General features: G+C 42.6%; 1 protein-coding gene across 4 annotated transcripts in view; it reads left to right on the plus strand.

Annotated features, from left to right (window-relative positions):
• The first annotated feature begins 332 nt into the window (after nt 1-332).
• The window catches only part of LOC117510655 (kinesin-like protein KIF27), an 87,630-nt gene continuing 65,031 nt past the window's right edge, over nt 333-22,931 (plus strand). For 3 of the 4 annotated variants that reach the window (XM_034170450.1, XM_034170451.1, XM_034170453.1), the window contains exons 1-3: nt 333-672; nt 1,512-1,712; nt 20,618-21,585. In XM_034170450.1, coding sequence (XP_034026341.1) covers nt 348-672; nt 1,512-1,712; nt 20,618-21,585 — 1,494 coding nt within the window. In that variant the 5' untranslated portion in view covers nt 333-347. The remainder of the gene's footprint in view (nt 673-1,511; nt 1,713-20,617; nt 21,586-22,931) is intronic. The other variant, XM_034170452.1, reaches the window with a different exon arrangement.

Consider the following 22,931-nt stretch of genomic DNA (forward strand, 5'->3'; position numbering starts at 1 on the left):
GCTACTTTATAGTTGTGTCCCTTGATTTTATGGGCAATTTACTTGTGAAATGTCGAACCTGACAAGTGTTAAGCGTTTTAAAAGTAATCAGCGGGTGTAGAAAACGAATGAATATAAGCCTCTGACTAAATGGTTGCCCGGGCTCCAGGTGGCGCTGTGGGCACAGCTCGGTACTCCCTGACAGCTCTTGTTACCTTTCTGATTTCCTCGACCCTCGCAGCGGTTTCCCAGGCAACCCATGAAACAACATACAAGAACGTGCCAGCTACCTAAAGCTTGACCTTTTAGTCATGTTAAAAAAGACATAACTCGCCGTAGAGGAACATTACCATCAATAAGTAAGCGTCATGAGCGAAGTGAGTGTCCGGGTGGCGGTCCGTATCCGGCCCTTGCTCCGCAGAGAAGTGCTCCACAACCACCAGGTGTGTGTGCAGGTTGTGCCGAACACCACGCAGGTGATGCTTGGCACGCTTGATTCAAACCGAATCTTCAGCTTTGACCACGCGTTTGGACCGACAGCTAGCCAGGATGAGGTTTATGTGTCCTGCGTCCAGCCACTGGTGGAGGCTTTGCTCGACGGCTACAATGCAACGGTGTTATGTTACGGCCAAACTGGCTCAGGCAAGACGTACACACTGGAAGGAGGAAACCTCGGTGAGTCTGCTACTGATGGTTGGCAATCGTTAAAACGGCATCATTTATATCGGTGTGTGTGTGTGAGAGAGAGAGCGAGAATGCATAATGCACATAATGTGTGTAGTTGGACAATGACAAGTTGGTCACACCAGTTGCTAGTTACTTATTCAGACTTTTTTGTATGAATGACATCCAACGGATCCACAGAGATGCATAATAATGGAGGAAATCGGTCTGAAATTGCGAATCTGTTCAGTCCAGACACTTACTCGGCCGAAAAAAAAATGTTTTTTGGTCAGAATAGCATTCATTTTGTCCAAGGAGATGATTAATATATAACATTTTGACTGAAAAAAATGGGTTACAACTGCAAATCGTGCTGAAATTACGAATATCTGTCCAAACACTTATTCAGTTAACAGTTACTGACAATTAGATTTTTTTTTTTTTTTTTTGAGTGACATCCAGTGGATCCACAGAGATGCATAATATAGGAAATCGGTCTGAAATTACAAATATTTGAATATCTGCCCAGTTCAGTCCAGACACTTATTCGGCTGAAACGAAAAAATGTTTATTTTTATTTTTTTAATTTTATTTTTCACAAGTGTGCAGTGGTACAAGTCGTCATTCCCTCAGGACCACAGTGCAGCATAATGGTGGTCTTTATGTACACAATTACTGGGGTAATTTGTCACCTTCCTAAAATAATGGCCTAAGTCATATTTCCCAAAACATGACTTAGGCCATTATTTTAAGAAGGTGACGATATTAATTACACAAGTACTTAAAAAAAAGCTGACTTTAAAAGTGGTAATTTAATCGTTACATCTCTGAAAATAGATAGACCCTGTTTCTCCACAATCTCTTGTTAGATGAGACCGGAGGAATTATCTGTCGTGCAGCCCAGGATGTGTTCTTGTTGCTAAAGGAGAAGAGGATCACAGATGATGGTCTGGAGTCATCCATAAGAATTTCTTATCTGGAGCTTTACAAAGAAGAGCTACGAGACCTGTTAGAGCTCCATACCACTAAGAAAGAACTTTTTATTAGAGAAGATGACAGAGGAAACACAGGTATTTATTATTCATTAAGGATTTTTAGCCCTCAGTCATCCAAGGACAGAGTGATATAGAAAATTTGCCTGTCTCTTTCTGCTTCTGTTGTCTGGCGCTCAGAGTTACGGTTGGAGTGAGCTGTGTACATGTGCTACCTTTGAGGTACTGCGATCCTCAGCACCCCACCTGGGCAGTTTTAGCATTAGCAAAACAAACAGACCCCTCAAACCAATAATTTAATTAATGTTCCTTCCAATATACTCTGTTATGCTGTCCACTGACAGCATGATGAATGTTGCCACCTTCATTAATGATAATCCACACCTCATAGTGTCACTCACTGACATACTCTGCCTTGATGTAACAGCGTGATGCTGGAAAGTCTTGTTATGGTGGAAATTGGCAGTGGTCACATCTGAAAATCTTTCAAGCAATTTTTAAAGCAGAAATCTGCAGTACCAATTGTTCCTCATCACATCAAACTGTTTGTTGATTGGATTTGTACGACGGCGTATTAGGGCCATTCAAACACAGGAAAAAAAAAGATGATTAAATTTTTGAGTTTAAAGTCACAAATATAAGAGAATAAACATGCAAATTTACGAGAAATAACACGCAAATTTACGAGATTAAAAACATGCAAATCTGCAAGAAAAAAGTAGCAAATTTGCCACAATTAAACACGCAAATTTTCAAGATTATAAACGTGCAAATATGTGAGAAAAAAGCAAATTTGCAAGAAAAATGTAGCAAATTTGTCAGATTAAACATGCACCAGCCAAATCAACATAGCTAACATCCAGGCTAGCTGTTACCTGCATTTGCATTAACTGCAAGCACAAGCATTATAGCATTATTTCTTTTATCTCTCAGACATTAAATATTGAAACCGCTGCCCATGTATTAATTCTTTTTGACTGTAAAAACGTACATGATGAAGCCATTGTCCCATCTCATTCCATCGCTAGAAGGCGCCAATAGGCTCCATTTACATGTGCATTTATCTACCTGTAGTTTTACGTGTTCTAATCTTGCGTTGTCTTTTTCTCGCAAATATACATGTTTATAATCCTGCAAATTTGCATGTTTAAATCTCGCAAATTTGCGTGTTATTTCTCATAAATTTGCATGTTTATTCTCGTATATTTCTGAGTTTAAACTCAAAAATGTAATCTCGATATTTTTTTTTCCGTCTTTCAATGGCCCTAATGTGCTGTTGTACGAGGTCTGTTAGAAAAGTATTGGACCTCTTTATTTTTTTCAAAAACCATATGGATTTGAATCACGTGTGATTGCATCAGCCAAGCTTGAACCTTCGTACGCATGCATGAGTTTTTTCACGCCTGTCGGTTGCGTCATTCACCTGTTAGCAGGCTTTGAGTGAGCACTGGTCCACCCCTCTTGTCGTTAAGGAAATGGCGGAATGATTTGGAGCTTTGCTGCATAAATTTTTTTCCTGAAACTGTGAGAGACCTCCAGGTGGACACCATTCGGAAAATTAATATGGCTTTCAGGGACGATTTTATGGGGATTACACAGATTAAGGAGTGCTCCAGCCGGTTTAAAGACCGCCCACAGCGTCTGAGAGTGCGGCGCGCTCCGAGCGCCGATCGACAGGCTGACACCCCGCTGAAACAACCAGATCATTTCCAACATGAAGGCTTTGTTGATCCGGGACGTCGTCTGACTTTCACAAAAAGGCAGAAGGCGTGGACATCAGCACTTTTTCGGCACATTCCACTGTTACGGGAGTTTTTTTCATGGAAAAAGAAGCGGATGAATGCGCCACCCTACTGTTCATGGCGCGGGACAAAACCACATCCCTATTGGTCTTTCAGGTGGCTTTCAGACGACTTCCGGTTGCTTTTCAGTCGTGTGAATATCCGAGAAATTGAGCATGAGCTGGACATGCCCCAACATGTCCCATGAGGCTTCATTACGGCGTTGCTTTGCGCCATGCTGCTCCGCCGCGACGCCCGGGATTCCTCCGCTCTCCTTTCCATGACAAAAACTCCTGTAACAGTGGAATGTGCCATTCATTTCTAAAGTGGATGCTGTCTTGATCCGGTATGTCGTCTGACTAGCACAGGAATTGCGGAAGACATGGACATCAGCACTTTTTCGGCACATTGAGACAGATGTGCGGAGGAATCCTGCGCGTCGCGGTGGAGCCGCATGGCGCAAAGCAACGCCATGATGAAGCCTCACAGGACATGTTGGGGCATGTCTAGCTCATGCTCAACTTCTCGGATATTCACACGACTGAAAAGCAACCGGAAGCCGTCTGAAAGCCACCTGAAAGCCGTCCTGAGAGACCAACACGGAGGTGGTTTTGTCCCGCGCCATGAACAGCACGGTGGCGCATTCATCCGCTTCTTTTTCCATGAAAAAAACTCCTGTAACAGTGGAATGTGCCGAAAAAGTGCTGATGTCCACACCTTCTGCCTTTTTGTGAAAGTCAGACGACGTCCCGGATCAACAAAGCCTTCACGTTGGAAATGATCTGGTTGTTTCAGCCGGATGGAGCACTCCTTAATCTGTGTAATCCCCATAAAATCGTCCCTGAAAGCCATATTAATTTTCCGAATGGTGTCCACCTGGAGGTCTCTCACAGTTTCAGGAAAAAATTGATGCAGCAAAGCTCCAAATCATTCCGCCATTTCCTTAACGACGAGAGGGGTGGACCAGTGATCACTCAAAGCCTGCTCACAGGGGAATGAGCAACCAACAGGCATGAAAAAACTCACGCATGCGCACGAAGGTTCAAGCTTCGCTGATGCAATCGCACGTGATTCAAATCCATATGGTTTTTGAAAAAATAAAAAGGTCCAATACTTTTCTAACAGACCTCGTATATTTGTTCCTGTCGGCTTCTTGTGGTGTAATACTAAGCGATTAGCCTAATTAGTTAACTAAATCTGCACTGTGTCTGTGCCATAAATGTCTGCATATAGTGTGACCAGTGGTGGGCACGGATAACCAAAAAATGAATTTCGATAACAGATAATCAGATAACTGCAAAGTTATCTTTGATAAGTCACAGATAACCAATAAATTCCAGTATTGTCTCTGGTACATTTGCAACTACTAACAAACTGAATTTAAGTTTTAACACCACGATCGCTTCTGGTAGCATCAAAAGCGACAACAGACCCAAACAATGAGCCCGCACTTCTGTCTTTGAACATCTTGCCCCCTGCTGGAAGCTCTTGTCTACCACATGGCTTCCAGCACAGACGCAAGCTAAGAGGAACCACAAAGCCCAACTCTCTACCCAATCACAACACTCCGGTCAGGCGGAGGTCTTGGAAAATAAAGCCATGCTGACTTATGGTTTGGTGCATAAATAAAATGAATACTGATAGAATTAATCATTAATGTCAATTCTGTCATTTGTACAAAGTTAAAATATATATCTTTTAATGTTGAATAATGCACTAATTCTGAAGTTTTTTTAAAAAACACATCGCAAAGGATTCTGGGTAGAATGTGCCTCTTCTGCTAAACACTGATTGGTTGAGTCATTCATTATGTAAACCAACACATTAATGTGACGTGTGTTTGTGTTTACAGATAAATGTGCTTTTGTAAAATATTCCATTTTTTTATTTGTAAAAACAGGCATTTTTACGGAGCCCTGGAAGTGTCATCGCAAAATGTTTTGCATGTGGAGAGAATGTGCGCACGTTTTATGATGTTGTGCGCACGTTTTATGATATTGTAAAACGTGCACTCAATATTGTCTTGACACATAAATGTTGTTCTCCTCATAAACCAGTTCTCCTTTGCCTGCAGAGGATAGAGTGGTTTCTTCTTAAAGCAGCTCTTCTCTGTTTTGCAGAGGGTAGAACTACACATCAGCTATGAAACATTTAACAGGTGCTCAACTGATTTTAAGTTTTATAAATATTTGTAGCTGTTCAGCTTTATTTACCACATTATTGGTCTAAAAATTATTGGACAAAAATTTATCGCAAGATAATTAGACCGATAATGGTTTTAAAGTTATCTAAAAAGATTATCCGATAATGAAAACATTATCTTCGATAATTATCGTATTATCGGAACTGTGCCCACCACTGAGTGTGACAAACATTCTTTATTAGCAAACCTGACTTTTGGGTTGTCGGTTAATGCTGAAATTGCCCAGCTCCCGTGTTGTACGTCTGGGTATCTCCAGGTTGATGCACAACATGCAATAATTGTAACCATGGTAAGGTCTATTTCTACATTTTTGCCAGCAAATAGTGTAATGCTAACTCAAATGTTTGAAGAATGTTCAGTCTCAGTGACGGTAGAATCTTATTGCTTTTGTGGCCAAAAGGTCAAAGTCCAGTTTGTGACCATGCATTGGTGATGGTGTCACATGTTGCTGCATCCTTGGATCCATGGATGTGGAACCCCCTTGAAAAGGTGAAGGTCAATAGAATCCCTCCACCCCCACCGAACCCATAAAATTGTGAGAGCAATGCTTCTGCTATGAATCTGTAATTGTTCACAAATACTGTGTGTATAATATGCAGACTGACTTTGGGAACAGAATGTCAAAGGTCAAGGACACCAGAAGTATTTATTTATTTGTTTTAACTCAGACATTGGTTGCAAACGCTGACTGTTGGCAAGCTTACTATGCACACTGAAAAATGTGGAGTGAAATTTACTTTAAAAAAGAAAAAAGTTTGGCAACACACAGTGTCAAAACAAATATAACTGAGTATATTATTTTGTAAGCAAATGTTACACAATTGTTATTACTAAATGCTGTTTCAAAGTGCTATCAAATCTGGTAAAATGTAATTTGGACACAACAGAAAACCAAAGCACACCCTTAAACTAATGGGTAACTGACTCTCCCATCTGAGCCAGTCAACTGAAGTCAGTAAGGACATGATGAACATGTGTTCTCAACTCAACCTTTATTTCTAAAGCACATTTAAAATGACAGCAGTCAACCAAAGTGCTGTACATAATTAAAAATGGGCACCAAGTTGCCCCCAATCGTAAATAAATGAATTAAAAATAACAATAAAATTACAACAGGCAATAAAACAAATAAAAGACAAAGTAAAATGAGTAAAAAGCAGTAGGAAATAATTTAATTTATTTTATTTACTTAACGCCAAATCACAAAAGAGCTGCCTCAGGCGCAACGCATAGGTAGGGTTTAACCTTACTGACCCCTAGAGCAAGCACACAGGCAATAGTGGTAAAGAAAAACTCCCTCTGATATTTAGGAAGAAACCTCAAGCAGACCATACTCAAAGGGGTGACCCTCTGCTTGGGCCATGCTACCGAAAGACTACAAATAAGGTATAATTTGTCAGCATTAAGCAACAGGAAAAACAGAAGAAATACTAAGGTTTAACAGAGATGTAATCACTCATTTAGGAAACGCCAGAGAAAAATAGGTTTTTAAAGAGGCTTTAAAAGTCTCTATGGACAGGGATGATCTAATATTAAAGGGGAGACTATTCCATCACCTGGCAACATGTACAAAAGGAAAAGAATAGGACGTAGAATGGAGTCTTGAGGGACTCCACATGTCAATGGGGCCACATCTGAAGAAAAATGGCCCAGCTGCACAGAAAAGCTCCGCTCTGAGGTAAGAACGAAACCAGGTGAGAGCACAGCCTGTAGTGCCCACACACTGCTCGAGACGACGCAGCAGAATCACGTGGTCCACTCACACTTGTGCACTCGGGGGAAGGTAATTTACCTGCTGAACATGGAAACGTCAGAGTGAACAGCACAGGTAGATGATCAGAAATACAGAGTTGCACAGATTTCCATATTAGTGACAGATAAACCATAAGACAACATGAGATCTAAAATATGCCTGTTTTCTTGAGTCGTGCCACATACCCACTGGGTAAAATTTAAAGGATGCAATTAGGTTTAAAAAGTGTGAATCTCTCTTAGTAAAACTGGAGTATTACTCCCAACTCCTGTTTCCTCAAGTAAATTCACAATGTAAATGTGACTCAGTCGTATTCAACTAGCTAGGTTGGCTGCATTTTTTGTTCCTCCCATTTCTTTTATTATTGTTACTACCAGTCTAATACTTCTGTTAGTTTTTCAGTGTAACTGCTGTGAATTGTAACTCATTATTTTACTCCTGTGTAAGTCTTGGGAGTGGTTAGCATTTTTGTTAGTGGTTAGCTCGGCTTGGCTACACTCTTGAATTTTCTGGTGCACAAAGTACACTACTTTACACTTTACACAAATCCTGTGCAATGCTGGCAGATAGGGTGGCTCTTTCAGAGAACCATGTCAGTAAGCTAGAACAGCTTCTTTGCTCAGTAGAGTTAGATGTTACAGGCACTCCAGACGAGGTTAGTGTTGGGCCGGCAAGCATGCCCTCTAGCATTAGTCTAGAAATACCAGCTGTGGATGACGGCTTTCGGACCATGGTTAGGTGGAGGAAGTCACCAGGTTTGGTGCCCAGTTGTGGTACCCAATCACACTCGCCACTGTGAACCGGTTTTCTCCCTTGGATATGCCTGTTGTGAGTTCATTGAGCCCACGGGTGACTTCCACTCCTATCTCCAGGCCGAAACACCGGGCTTTAGTGATAGGGGATTCTATCACCCGCAGAGTCAGGTTACAGATACCGGCTGACATTAAATGTATTCCTTGGGCCAGAGCTCCCAACATTGCCTCCCATGTTAGGGTGCTGATCCTGCAGAAGAGTAAACAGACAAAGGAACATGACACTAGATATTCACATAGTTATTCACATTGGCGCCAATGATATCAGGATGAAGCACTCTGAGGTCACAAAAATGGACACAGAGAGGACTTGTGACCTTGCCAGAAAGATGTGTCAGCATCAATTAATAGTCTCTGGTCCTCTCCCTTTCCGTTGTAATGGTAAGGCCTTTAGCAGGCTGACATCTTAAATAGGTGGCTGGCACAGTTTTAGACAGCAAGGCTTTAGTTTTATTGATAACTGGCCTTCATTTTGGGGCCGCCGTGGCTTGTTGATGCTGGACAGCCTTCACCCTACTGTGGAAGGCGCCGCCATCTTGTCTGTGAACATAGACAGAGCTCTACAGGGAGGGTAGCATTAGGACTTTACAGCAGGCCACGGAGCAGGTGATTGGAGACCCTGCAAGGCATATGATAAATGTGAGTGTGGAGTCCATTAGCTTAGCGGGGAAATTAGTGCAGAAAATCCACTATGGTGATAGTGCAGTTTATGTGGCAAGAAGGGAAATTCATCCAGTTGAGACTCTGGCCTGTTTCTGCAGATCTGTCCATAAAAATCATAGTGATATGCTTTGCAAATTTAATACCCATTACTACATTGGATGATGTTGAAATTGTGGATGGCCCACTGGCTGTTCCAGCAATATCAAATATTTTGTGTCTGCTACCTACAACCCATGTGGAATGTCTCAAATTGAAACCTACTTCCAGGCACTTTATATATGCTACTCTGGAACCACCCCTAAATCCAAACAGTCCAACTGTCAACCCCACTGAAGTCCTTAATCTGGGTCTCATTAACATAAGATCACTGTTAATCATTGCTGATTAATGACCTAATTATGGATCATCACTTAGATATGATTGGGTTATGTGAAACTTGGCTTAAACCTACAGCTGTCTTCCCCTTAAATGAGGCCTGCCCACCGGTGTACACATTTAGGCACGTTCCTTGTGATGTGAAGCAAGGCGGGGGTGTTACTCTTATTTATAAATCTAGGTTTCGTTTATTAACTTTTGGGGGTCACAAATATAATTTGTTTGAACAGCTCATTCTCTGCTCTGCCCACGATGCTACATATTACCAAGGTCAGAAGGATAAAAATCAGCCGTATTACTTTGTCACTGTATATAGGCCCCCTGGCCCATATAATTCTTAGATGAATTTGGTGAGTTCATCTTTAACTTGTCAACTAGTGCAGATAACATTCTGATTATTGGTGACTTCAACATTCATATAAATAGATCTTCTGATCCCCTCTGTAAATCATTTATGGAAATTGTGGATGCATTAGGATTCCAGCAATGCATATTTGTGGAAATACCCTGGATTTGGTTCTCACACGTGCTGTTGCTGTCGCAAATATTGACATCATCCCTCTTACGTCGGTGGTCTCTGATCACTCACTTAATAGGTTTACAGTTTCGCTGCCATTTAGTGGAACAAAACCTTATCACTGCAGCTACGCATCAACTCCTCAACTACAACTGAACTCAAAGCTGGATTGCCTGATATCTTAGCTTACATTTGGAAAATGCCCTGTCAGTAGACAGTCGTGTTTAAAACTAAACTCAGCACTCAAAACTACACTCGACATGACTGCCCCACCTATATTAAAACCACGCCGCCGCCGCCCCCCCCCCCCCCCCCAAAAAAAAAAACGCAGTCACCTTGGTTCAGTGATTACTTGCGTGCCTTTAAGCATGATGCCATCTTAGACTGTAAGCATGCACTACTGGCTACAAAGCGGGCCATTTACTCTGCTTAACAAAAACAAGCCTTACTCAAAGTTCTTGTTTGACACAGTGTAACACTTATTCATGGATAACCACCTGTAAGTTGCTCTCCTTTTACAGCACAAGATTTCTTGGATTATTTAGAGAAGAAAATAGACATGAGGTTAAACATATCCCAGTATGCCTTAATCCAGCCACTACATCCTGCTATTGAGGTGGGTGCCATTACTGAGGTACTACCTAGATTTACAGAATTTGATAGTATCTCACTAGGTGTGCTGATGAAACTCGTAACGTCTACAGAAAGCACAACCTGCTTTTTTATCCTATACCAACAAAACTGTTTAAGGACCTGTGGCCCACTCTTGGGCTGACTGCTGGAAATTATTAATCTCTCATTAACCTTTGGATCTGTTCCTAAATGTTTCAAATCTGCAGTGATTAAACCATTACTTAAGAAATCTAATCTTGATCCAAGTATATTGAAAAACTATAGGCTGATATCAAATCCATCATTTTGCTCTAAAATTCTGGAAAAGGTTGTTTCACAGCAGCTCATGGACTGTCTTAACTGAGAATAATCTTTTTGAGTCCCTGCAGTCTGGTTTTACAGACTGTAATTCCACAGAGACAGCTCTCACTGAAGTGGTGAATGATCTTCTGCTTGCAGTGGATTTGGACACCACTACGGTTCTGGTGCTGTTAGATCTTAGTGCTATGTTTGATACCGTGGATCATCATATTCTAATCAAAAGGCTGGAGAATCATTTTAGGTTTAATAGGAATGCCCTTGCATGGTTGACATTATACGTGAGCAGTCATTCTCACTGTGTTTTGTACAATAACACTACCTCTAACCTTAGTGACATGAAATTTGGGGTTCCACGGGGGTCCATCTTAGGCCCCCTGCTTTCTCTTTATATAGCACCCCTTGGGCACATATTGCGGCGTTTTGGGATTACCTTTCATTGCTGTGCTGATGATGCTCAGTTATACATGCCGATAACTGCTGGTAATCTCGTCCACATAAAATCCTTAGAAGATTGCCTTGCATCAGTGAAAAGCTGGATGTCTAGCAACTTCTGTTATGTGTCGACGCAGATTGAGGAGCGAACCTGCGTCAGACAGGACCCAGCACTAAAAATAACCAAGAAGCGGTTCCATCAACAAAAAACAATTTATTTTTCACCTGCGCCTAAATAAATCATACAAAAAAAACCCCAACCCAATGTCCTTCAGGAGGAGTGACTGCTGGCACGCTCTCCAGTGTTCACGGGGAGAGAAGTCCGACGCTCCTGGACTCACTACCAACAAACAGACACCCCCCAGGTGGACACGACAAACTGATTCTCTGTTGAAGCACAGAAGATGTGAGGCACGTTAGCTATTATAGCAATTTCTTTCACAGAACACATGCTATCAGCAACACATCAAGGTTTATACTTTTTATCTTTATGCACATGAGCAGCTTCTCACAATAAGTGGAGGATCACTTATCCTGCACGCCACAACAGTGAGAAGCAAGCCACACCATTCTCATCACAATTTCACGTATACTATGTAGCAAAACCTCAAGTTATTATCTACAATTAATCCAACAGTTAATTACCTTTACTGTGTGCTGACAGCATGTGTCCTCACCCTTCCTTGCTTCACAGGCTTATTGTGTCAAACCCAGGTGCGGTCCTCAGCGTCTCACAAACGAACATCACAAGGTCGAGTTCCCGGCAGTTCTGCTTGGCTCACACCTGCCTTAAAAGCAGAACGCCATCCAATTATCTGCTACAGCTGAAAGTCTTTAGGGCTGCACGTGAGCACCAGTCCCAGGTGCCTCACATGATATTGACGAGGGTGAGGATTCTTCAGCCAGCACCTTCTTTTCCACAGACAAATCAGCTTCCATGCCACCTGAGGAGCAAAGAAAAGAAAACAACACCAAAACCTCCAGCCACACCCCCCGACACACAACAGTACCCCCCCCATCAACGGGAAGCCCCCCGGCGACCGACCAGACCAGGACCGAGAACAGCACCTCCCTCCGGGGTCCATCACAGACAGCAGGACAGGCACCGCAGCTGGAAGGCCGGCTGGAGACAACAAAAGCCCCAAAACAAACCCCAACAATCCAATACACAATGAAAAACACAAAACCCACCCAACAACCTCCCCAGGGGACCGTCCCATCAAACCCCGGGAAGAAAAAGAAAAACATCCCCAAACACCAAAACCCAACATAGTCCCTCAAACACAATATAAACAAAAAAACACGAAAGAAAAATAACAAACAACCCTCCCAGAATGACCTGCAAAGACCAACCCCCCCCAGAAGGCCTTCATCGCCTGTTCCAGGAGGAACAGCCAGAACCAAGATCCCACACAGGTCCCCAGGTGTACACAGAGAAAAACGGCGCCCCCCAGGGGACCGTACCATCAACCCCAGGAGGCGCCCCCCCCACAACCCCGGAACCCCAGACCCAGGCACACTCGGCCAGTTAGCCCCAAGCCAATTCCCCCCCAGAGGACCGTCCCATCAACCCTGGAGGCGGAACCCGGAAGGAAACATAACAAACAAAAATCAACCCCCGGAGGACTACTAAAAACAACCCCGGGGGATGGTAAAACGACCCTAAACCCCGTCTCCCTCCCCGGCACCCCGAAAGACCCTAGGCCCCACCCAGAGCCCGTCGGTAGCTCAATAGCAGCGAACCGCTCACAATACTAAGCCGGAGAAGGGAACAGGAAAAAACTAGCCCGGCTCCAACCCCAAGGCGCAGCGGAGAACCGGAAAAACGTCCGGTGCCTCAACTCGACCATACCCCAGCCCCTCGGGAGGGGTGGAACCACCGAAATGGCAAACGGCAACAGATCGGGCCACCCCTCCGACTGAGGTAAGTCCCCGCAGCACCATACCCCGGCAACACCAATGACAGACGGTACAAAGGCACACCGAGGCTGGAGTGGAACCGGGCCCTAACCAAAACAAAAAAACGCCTCTAACACCCCCCCCCCCCCTAGGTGCAGAGGTCTTCTGAGAATACTCAGTGACCAACCTGCACCACCCCACCACCCACAAGACAAACGGTCTTGGGGCAAGTGAGGCTGGGGTTAGGAATGTAGAGAAATAAAAAACAACAAAAGAAAACGACCCAACAAACCCAAACAGAAAATACCTAAAAACACATAAAAAAGCAATAAGGACAAGAGTCCAGGCGGACATCCAACCGCCCAACAGCCACTCCTCCCCCTCCAGACAAAACTACAAACCACCAACCAAAAATAAAAACGAGAAAGAAAAAAAAAAACAATTACCCGTGGTAGGTTTTTTTTTTTTTATATGTGTATTATATCGCCGGTCCCAGAACACTTGGAGTCACGTCACCGTTATTCTTTTCGACGTCTAAATCGTCGGGGCAATACAGAAATCTCTGCTCGACCGAGCTGCATGGACTCGTCGACAGGAGGAGCCAGAGGTCCCGTCGGAGGAGCCTCAGTGGGGCGAAGAAGAGGCGGCCCAGACCTGTGTCGGGGAAAGCCCCGAGACGGAAAACCCCGCTCTAATGGGCGTCCTCTCTCGCGTCCACGCTCCCTCATCCGATCATCTAGACGAATTACCAACGATATTAGCTCATCTAAATCGCCGGGTTCATCACGGACCGCCAGCTCGTCCTTTAATGACTCATTTAACCCGTCCACAAACACGCCCCGCAAAGCTGCGGCATTCCAACCTGACCGAGCAGAAAAAATCCGAAAGTCCACGGAATACTCCGCCGCACTCCACCTCCCCTGCCTAAAATTCAGTGACCGTGGAGCAACGGTATTCGTTTTCATCGGATAACCAAAAACCAGTCGGAACATCGCTGATGCCACAGCTGACGCAGCAGGAAGCGAAACAACTTGCGCCGCAAGCTCCGTAACACGGGCGTCTGTTTGTTTAAATTGACTCGCGAGATGCTGCAATTGCTCCCATATTTTCTCCAAGTGTTCTTGGACTTTCTTGGCAAAAGGAACCGCCTCTGCCACTGGGTCCATTATGGAATGGCCGGGAACTACTGTTATGTGTCGACGCAGATTGAGGAGCGAACCTGCGTCAGACAGGACCCAGCACTAAAAATAACCAAGAAGCGGTTCCATCAACAAAAAACAATTTATTTTTCACCTGCGCCTAAATAAATCATACAAAAAAAACCCCAACCCAATGTCCTTCAGGAGGAGTGACTGCTGGCACGCTCTCCAGTGTTCACGGGGAGAGAAGTCCGACGCTCCTGGACTCACTACCAACAAACAGACACCCCCCAGGTGGACACGACAAACTGATTCTCTGTTGAAGCACAGAAGATGTGAGGCACGTTAGCTATTATAGCAATTTCTTTCACAGAACACATGCTATCAGCAACACATCAAGGTTTATACTTTTTATCTTTATGCACATGAGCAGCTTCTCACAATAAGTGGAGGATCACTTATCCTGCACGCCACAACAGTGAGAAGCAAGCCACACCATTCTCATCACAATTTCATGTATACTATGTAGCAAAACCTCAAGTTATTATCTACAATTAATCCAACAGTTAATTACCTTTACTGTGTGCTGACAGCATGTGTCCTCACCCTTCCTTGCTTCACAGGCTTATTGTGTCAAACCCAGGTGCGGTCCTCAGCGTCTCACAAACGAACATCACAAGGTCGAGTTCCCGGCAGTTCTGCTTGGCTCACACCTGCCTTAAAAGCAGAACACCATCCAATTATCTGCTACAGCTGAAAGTCTTTAGGGCTGCACGTGAGCACCAGTCCCAGGTGCCTCACATGATATTGACGAGGGTGAGGATTCTTCAGCCAGCACCTTCTTTTCCACAGACAAATCAGCTTCCATGCCACCTGAGGAGCAAAGAAAAGAAAACAACACCAAAACCTCCAGCCACACCCCCCGACACACAACAACTTCCTACTTTTAAATAAGACTGAAATGATGGTTCTTGGTCCAGTGAAACATCAGCATCAATTTAACCAGCTAACGCTTAGCCTAGGCTCGTGTGTCATACATCACACTGACAAAGTGAGGAACCTTGGGGTAATTTTTGATCCTCCGTTGTCCTTTGACCTCTACATTAGAGATATTAGGACGACTGCTTTTTTCCACCTGTGAAATATAGCAAAGATTTATCTCATCCTGTCTATGGCTGATGGTGAGACCCTGATTCATGCATTTGTTTCTTCTAGACTGGACTACTGCAATGTTCTATTTTCTGGTTTACCGCAGTCCAGCATTAGGGGTCTCCAATTGGTTCAAAATGCTGCTGCCAGACTTTTGACAGGAAGCAGAAAGTTTGACCACATTACACCCATTTTGGTGTCTCTTTACTGGCTTCCTGTTACTGTGAATTTTAAGGTTCTGCTACTAACCTATGAAATTGTTCATGGACTAGCACCTTCCTACTTAGCTGACCTGTTTAAACCCTATGGACCGGCCCAGGCTTTGCGTTCTCAGCGTGCAGGACTACTTTGTGTCCGTAGGGTGAATAAAAAGTCTGTGGGTCACAGTGCTTTCTCTTATTGTGCACCTGCTTTGTGGAATGATCTCCTTGCATCAATAAAACAGTCAGATTCTCTGGAGTAGGGCTGAAACGATTAGTCGAGTAACTCGAATAATTCAATTACAAAAAATATTTGAGGCAAATCCTATGTCTCAAAGCTGCATTTAACTTTGTAGTACATATACCAGGCATGTGTGTGGCGCTGTAACGTCCCCAGAAAAACAAAAAACAGAAAACTAGAGCATGCGCACAGGCTGTGTAACAGCTAATCAATTTAGCACTAAAAGCTACAGCTTTCCAATGCGACTCAGAGTAAAATAAAGCCTTTTAAGAGAAAGAGCGTCCATGCTGATCATCTGAAATAGACTTACTGCGTATTTAAAGCAAAGCAGTGTGTTTGTCTATTTTTAAAAAATACACGATCCGCTGGATGTGGTGACTGACCCAGTGGCCGGCTGCTGTCTCTTTCTGCCCGGTGTGAGGGGCTCTCAGCAGACATCCACTCTTTCTTGAGTGTTTTGCTGAGACTCGCACTGAGTGTTTCACTTCTTAATTTTTGCTTTTTCGGGCAACACACAATGCTTCACAAACATGGTAACTTAAATAAAAAAAAAAAAACGGTGACTGCGAGCCTTGCATGTTCAACCTCCAGCTGAAATGCATCTGCTGGATCGCGAAAAAGAGGGATTAAAAAAATTCGCGCAGGGACCCAGTCTACCAACCTTTTAAAAAAAAAAAAAATCAAATTTACAAGTTGGGGGAAAAACAGAGCATAAAGCCACATCCCGTCGCTATTTCAGCAAAATGTCAAGACTTTGGCGCAGCAACATTGTGCCATTGCTTAGGGAGAGTCCTGGACTATTGATGTTTTAAAAACACAAAAGTATTTTTTTATCCGATTACTCGATTAATTGCCAGAGTACTCGACAGAATACTCCATTACTAAAATAACACTATGTAACAAATTTTTATTTTAGTTTTGTTCCTGGATACACAGTGTGTTTTCCTAACCTGTTATGCCTTAAATAAATAGAAAATAGCTGTTATTCCACAGAAACTTTGCTTCTGTGATCAGGACAGTGATATTTTGAAATTTGTCTGTTTTCAAGAATATTCTCGATTCGCCTTCACTACTACTGAGTAGTCTTCTAGAATATTCTTTAACTGCTAGAACTGTCCAGAATTTTCTAGAAGTTTCCAGAATTATCTAGAAATTTCAAGAAACTTTTAGAACTTTCTAGAATGTTAAAAAAAAAATAAAATCAAAGTTTGTGCTGAATGTAGTCATTTTTCCATAGACTTTAGACATAAGCAGTTGAAATATAACACTTAGAAGCCAGGAACAAAAATTGTGTTACATAGTGTAATCGATAACTGCAGCCCTACTCTAGAGACTTTCAAGTCCAGACTTAAGACGCACTTATTTTCCCTTTCGTATGGCTAGCATACTGACATAGTATGTTACTGTGCTTTTTACTCTTTTAAATTCATTTTATTAGGAAACAAAGTCAACCGCGGCCTCAAGTTTTTCTAAAGTCTGGGTCTTTTAGTGAAGCTTGGGGCTAGTGGCCAGTGATCCACTTAGTATTTCTTGTGTTTTTCTTGTTGCTTAATGCTGACAAATTATGCTGTATTTGTTGTCTTTCTGATGCCTGATTCTGTTTTTTCTCTCTGTTTGAGGTGTGGCTCCATCCAGAGATGGGAGTGGTGTCTTCTTCTGCAAGGCTCCTGTCCTGTGCACCACTGTAACAATATTCCCCCCCAAGGATATCTTCCCAATTTCAGTTTATTTTCATTTATATAAGGCCAAATCACAACAGAGTTGCCTCAAGGCGCTTCACACAAGTAAGGTCTAACCTTACTAACACCCAGAGCAATAGTAGTAAGGAAAAACTCCCTCTGAGAAAGAAACCTCAAGCAGACCAGACTCAAAGGAGTGACCCTCTGCTTGGGCCATGCTACAGACATAAATTACAGAACAATTCACAAAGCGAATATACAGGAAATGCTGTTGGTGCACAGGACAGGAGGGTCTCCAGCACAAATACCACACCCATCTCTTAAACAGAGAGAAGAAACTGAATCAAGCATCAGAAAGACAAGAAATACAGTATAATTTGTCAGCATTAAATAACAAGAAGGCACGATAAGAGAAAGCTCTGTGACCTGCAGACGTCTTATTCACCCTGGGACACAAAGTAGTCCTGCACCCTGAGAATGCAAAGCCCAGGCCGGTATGTAAGGTTGAATTAGGTCAGCTAGGTAGGGATGTGCCACTCCGTGAACAATTTTATAGACTAGTAGCAGAACCTTAAAATCTGATCTCACTGGGACAGGAAGCCAGTGAAGAGATACCAAAATGGTTGTGATGTGGTCGAACTTTCTGCTTCATGTCAAAAGTCTGGCAGCAGACCATGTTTATTTAGAAAGCACATTACTACAACCAAAACTGACACTAAAACATACAGTTAAAACATTAAGACATATTTAAACAAGTTAATAAATAAATATAGTGCACGCGCACACAAACACATACATACAGACACAATAGTATGCAAAGAAACATATGTTTAAGAAACATAATGAAAATGAAGGGCCTATAATGTCTGCCACCTTTCTCAAATCTCTGTTGTACAAACTAGGTCATAAATATAAAGAGTGACAGATAGAAATCAACAGAATAATATAAACATAGCATGATCTTGACAAATATGATTGTATGAAAAAGTGTGATTCTCAAAGGATTTGTAGGTCGGCAGGGAAAAGAATAAAGGTTTCGTCAAATCATTTTTATCCACTAAATATGACAGCAAAGTGGTTTCAAATTTTAGTAGCATGAAGAATGTGTCAAACTTTAGAGTCCCAACTGGTGTTGAACTACATGGCAAGTGACCCCACAATAACTGAAGATCAAATGTATTCAAAAGAACAAAGTTCCTGGAACAGACCCTTCTCTACCCTGCAAACTCAGTTTACTTATCGTTATACTGACAGTATGATAATAAGCAAACAATACAGTTGTTAGTTTTTCAACACCCATGATAGCAATAGTTTGCCTTAATGAACATTTTATTTAATATTAAAGTTTTATCTATTTGTAATCACATAACTATATTCTGCTAGTACTAATGTAATCATAAAATATTATTAATTTTGGTGTATTAGACAACATGTTTTACTGTAATCTGAAGTTTTACCTAATTTACGTGACATTTGATGTCAAGCGAAACCCTGAAGGTCAATCGTTTGTCCCAGGTAATGGCTTATAAGTAAGGCCTATCACTATATGCATGCCAAATTTGGAGGCAAAATTTCAAAAATTGCAACCAGGAAAGTTTAGTTGAATTTAGTGTTTGACCTTCCTGTGACCTTGATTTTTTTTTTTTTTTTTTTGTGTATTGAAAGGTACCTTACGAGGGCTGCTGTATGTGAAGTTGCAAGAGTACTCTGCAATGTAAACTGTGCTGCACAGTGAGTTAAAGGTGAAAATGCAATGATTACAAACAAACCAACATACATACTCCATTTTGGCAAGATATTGGAGCGGGGGGAGATATCCTAGGATATCGTTCCTCTGGGGGGAAGTTATCCGGGGGGAATTTCCTGTATGTTCGTTTTTGTCAGTTTGTGTCAGTAACATGGCCCAAGCAGAGGGTCACCTCCTTGAGTCTGTTCTGCTTGAGGTTTCTTCCTCATATCATCAGAGGGAGTTTTTCCTTAACACTGTCACCTGTGTCCTTACTCTGGGGTTGGTAAGGTTAGACCTTACTTGTGTGAAGCACCTTGAGGAAACTTTGTTTTGATTTGGCACTATATAAATGAAATTCATTGAAAAATTAATTGAATTCACCTGAAGAGTCCATAGTTCAGTTCCTGTTTGTGTACACAAAATGTACTTGATCAATAAAATAGGTGAAAAAAGTAAATGTGAGTTAATCTACAGTGTCTGGAGACTCTTCTAATATGAGAATCCACTATGTAACGACTTTCTTTTATTAGAGTTAGAAAATTTTATTGCGGAGTTGGAAAACAAAGAGGAAATACTGTTTAACTGACTTAGAATTTCTGTATGGAAATTTGTACCAAGCTTCTTTTTTTCTGCTGTGGTGTATGTAATGCCCCCTGATCCACAGAAGAACCTTCTTGAGTTTTACCAGAGGCCATCAGAATATGGCCATCAGATATTGCGAAGGCTTTGCGTCTGTCTGTCTGTCTGTTTGTCCATCTGTCTGTGCTCAGCATAAGTCCAGTCCTATTACTGCCAGGATTTTCAAATTCACAGGGTTAGGGTTAGACCAGACCAGAACATTCTTGGGACACAGACCTTCAAAGGGGGAGAGTGGTGACAGGCAATCAGAGTAGAGAGGCACTGTGATGTTACTGGCAGGTCTTTTTCTGACTGCTAAATCAAAATAGTAGAATCTGCTCCCAAACCACTTTGTTTCTGGGTAAGTCTGACATCTTGTCCTAAGAGAACACCATATGTGCCCTAGCAAACTGCTTGTGGGAATGTCATGCCCTAGACGTTTGACCATCACAGGCTGTGGCTGAATCATAAACTTGTTTAAACATCGAGCTTCTTTGCTGACTCATCAGACCAAAGAAATACAGTTTGGTACACAAACTGGCTCTAAAATGTTGTCCATCCCCCGCCCCCTCCCCCCTCCAAAAATGGCATTGGTAAGTGTTGATGTCTACCTCAGTCATTTGTGTGTATTTCATGGGGTTTGCATTAACTCCTGAGGTTCTTTAAAAAAGAAAAAAGAAAAGCTGTGATGCACCCATTGTCCTTTATTCCCCTTGTAATGTAAGAGTTTTAAATGAACTGCGATTATTTCAGAGATTATGATAACATATTGCTAAATAAAATGTGATACTCTTCATACACCGATGCACTGTAAAAATGTGTGAAAGTAAACATTGTCTAATTTTGTGTTATGTTTCCAGTGGTGGTAGGAGCCCAAGAGATGGCTGTCACCTCAGCCGAGGAGCTACTTCACATCATAGAATCAGGCAATGCCTTGCGCCACACAAGTGCCACGGAGATGAATGAACACTCCAGTCGTTCTCATCTCATCCTTACCATTCAGCTCATCCAGTGTTGCCTTGACAAAAGCACCTCTTTAATCACAAACTGTTCTGCCAAACTCTGTTTGGTTGACCTTGCAGGTTCAGAACGCGCTGGGAAAATGGCCGCTACTGGAACACAGCTAAAAGAGGCAGTGTGTGTTAACACAGGCTTGCTTGCCTTGAATAATGTTATCCGTGCCCTCTCTGACTCACGTCGAACTTGTCGCATTGGTGCACATGTACCATACCGTGATGCTAAAATTACCCGCCTGCTCCGTGATTCTTTGGGAGGTAATGCCCATACTGTGATGATGGTATGTGTAAGCCCCTCCCAACACAGTGTTGCTGAGACTCTGAGTGTTTTACAGTATGCTGCCAGGGCATGTCGTATTCAAAACCATCCCAAAGTAACATGCTCTCAGACAGAGGCTACGTCATGTCCGACAACATGGCATTCAGGTGAGGCTCATCTCAGGGAGCTGCTGTTAGAAATACAGACTCTCCAAGAGCTGCTGAAAGAAAAAGAAAGAGAGTTAGAAAGAGAGAAAAAATGGAGAGGAGATGGAGAAAAGGGGGACAGGTTGTTTCACACAGATCACAACATCAGCCAAGATGAATCATCGCAATACCGCCTTTTGGCACAGGAAGCTGCATTCCTGCTTGAAGATGTCTGTGGACCCTCTCCAAGTCAGTCTTTCAGGGAGCGACTGCAAGTTTGGAAGGAAAGACTAATAGCTGTCAATCACTCACTCAAAACTAACCTTGATGTTGGGTCAGAGGAAGCGGGAGAGCATTCCCACCATGATGTCATATTCCAGCTCCGACAGGAACTCGCAAAATGCCAGGTAAAAATGACAAATGGACAGGAATTAGTCTATATTGTAAGAAATTAGTCACAAACAAAAAGATGATGTTTCTATTAAGTATGTAAAACACAATCAACAGTGAGGGTACACTGTTTATAATTAATATAGCTTGCTGTACATCCAGTAATTCAAGTAGTATGTTAACGCTTCTTTTTGGCTGCTCATATTAGAGGTTGATGCAGCAGCTCATTAGATCTCACCATCTTCTTTTGTCAAACAAACCACCTGCGTGTCCTCCCTCAACACATCCATAAACTTCCTATTTGGCTTTACTTATCCTGTGTTAACCCCCAAAACATGAATCAGCTGCAAAATCATGAATTACCTGCAAACTGTGAATACTGAAAAGATATCTCCCGAAACATGAACACATCTCGCAAAATGTGAATTTCTTCACGATTTGGTGTATGTGCTTGACTGAAGAGCCAGTGATGTGAAGCTACTATCTGTGGGATTATGACTGCGTGCCTCTCAGTTTCATTGCACCATGGGGCTTTGCACCACCCCTTGACTCATGTGCGTTAGACTCTTTCACATTCCTATTAGTGGGTGTACAATCGAACACTTGGTGAATTCTTCATGATTATAGGAAGAGTCAACATCAAAGGATAAAAAATTATGTCGCTTTGAATGCTTGGCTGCCGCAAGCCAGTTATCCCTGTGTTAACTTTTCTGACACCTCCTGCTTAACCCGTTTATGCCCCGATTTGTTTTTTATAAGTGGAAAAAGTTGCATTCGTACCTTTGAGATTTTTCATTGTAAGTAGAAAATGACAGTGATACACTTCGGCAACAATTGTTGCCAATGGGGCAAAACGGGTTAAAACCCAAAAAGTCAGAAGGATCGTGAGGCCCCACTTTCATGGTCTGTATTCATACTGGAAATAAAGATCAAGCGAGCTTTTGCCCTTCTGTTCCACAGGAGGTTTCTGTCCTCCCTGAGTTTTCCTGAGGACACCTGCATTACCGTTTGACAGGTGTACTGCCCAATCAAACCCCCCACCCGACACAGTCCCCGGAGCAGGTCACGCCCAATGGGGCCAGGCGCTTGACACCAGAAGCAAGAGCCCGCTTGGGGCTCACTTTACCGGATGTAGTGAACACCCCCACCCACCCTCAAAATGTTTTTGTGGAGACAGGGTTTGCTATCAAGATTTCCTGAAGTAATTGATCCGTAAACTTAAATAGAAAGAAAATATTTGTCATGAATGATAATACACGTTTTACGATTTACACTTTGCAAGACCTGCGTTCACATTTGTGGGATATTTTATTCACGGTTAGCAGCAAAATGATTAACAATTCACAGATATTCATGGTCAGAT

The sequence above is a fragment of the Thalassophryne amazonica genome, chromosome 5 (assembly GCF_902500255.1).
Source record: "Thalassophryne amazonica chromosome 5, fThaAma1.1, whole genome shotgun sequence".
Classification (NCBI taxonomy): Eukaryota; Metazoa; Chordata; class Actinopteri; order Batrachoidiformes; family Batrachoididae; genus Thalassophryne; species Thalassophryne amazonica.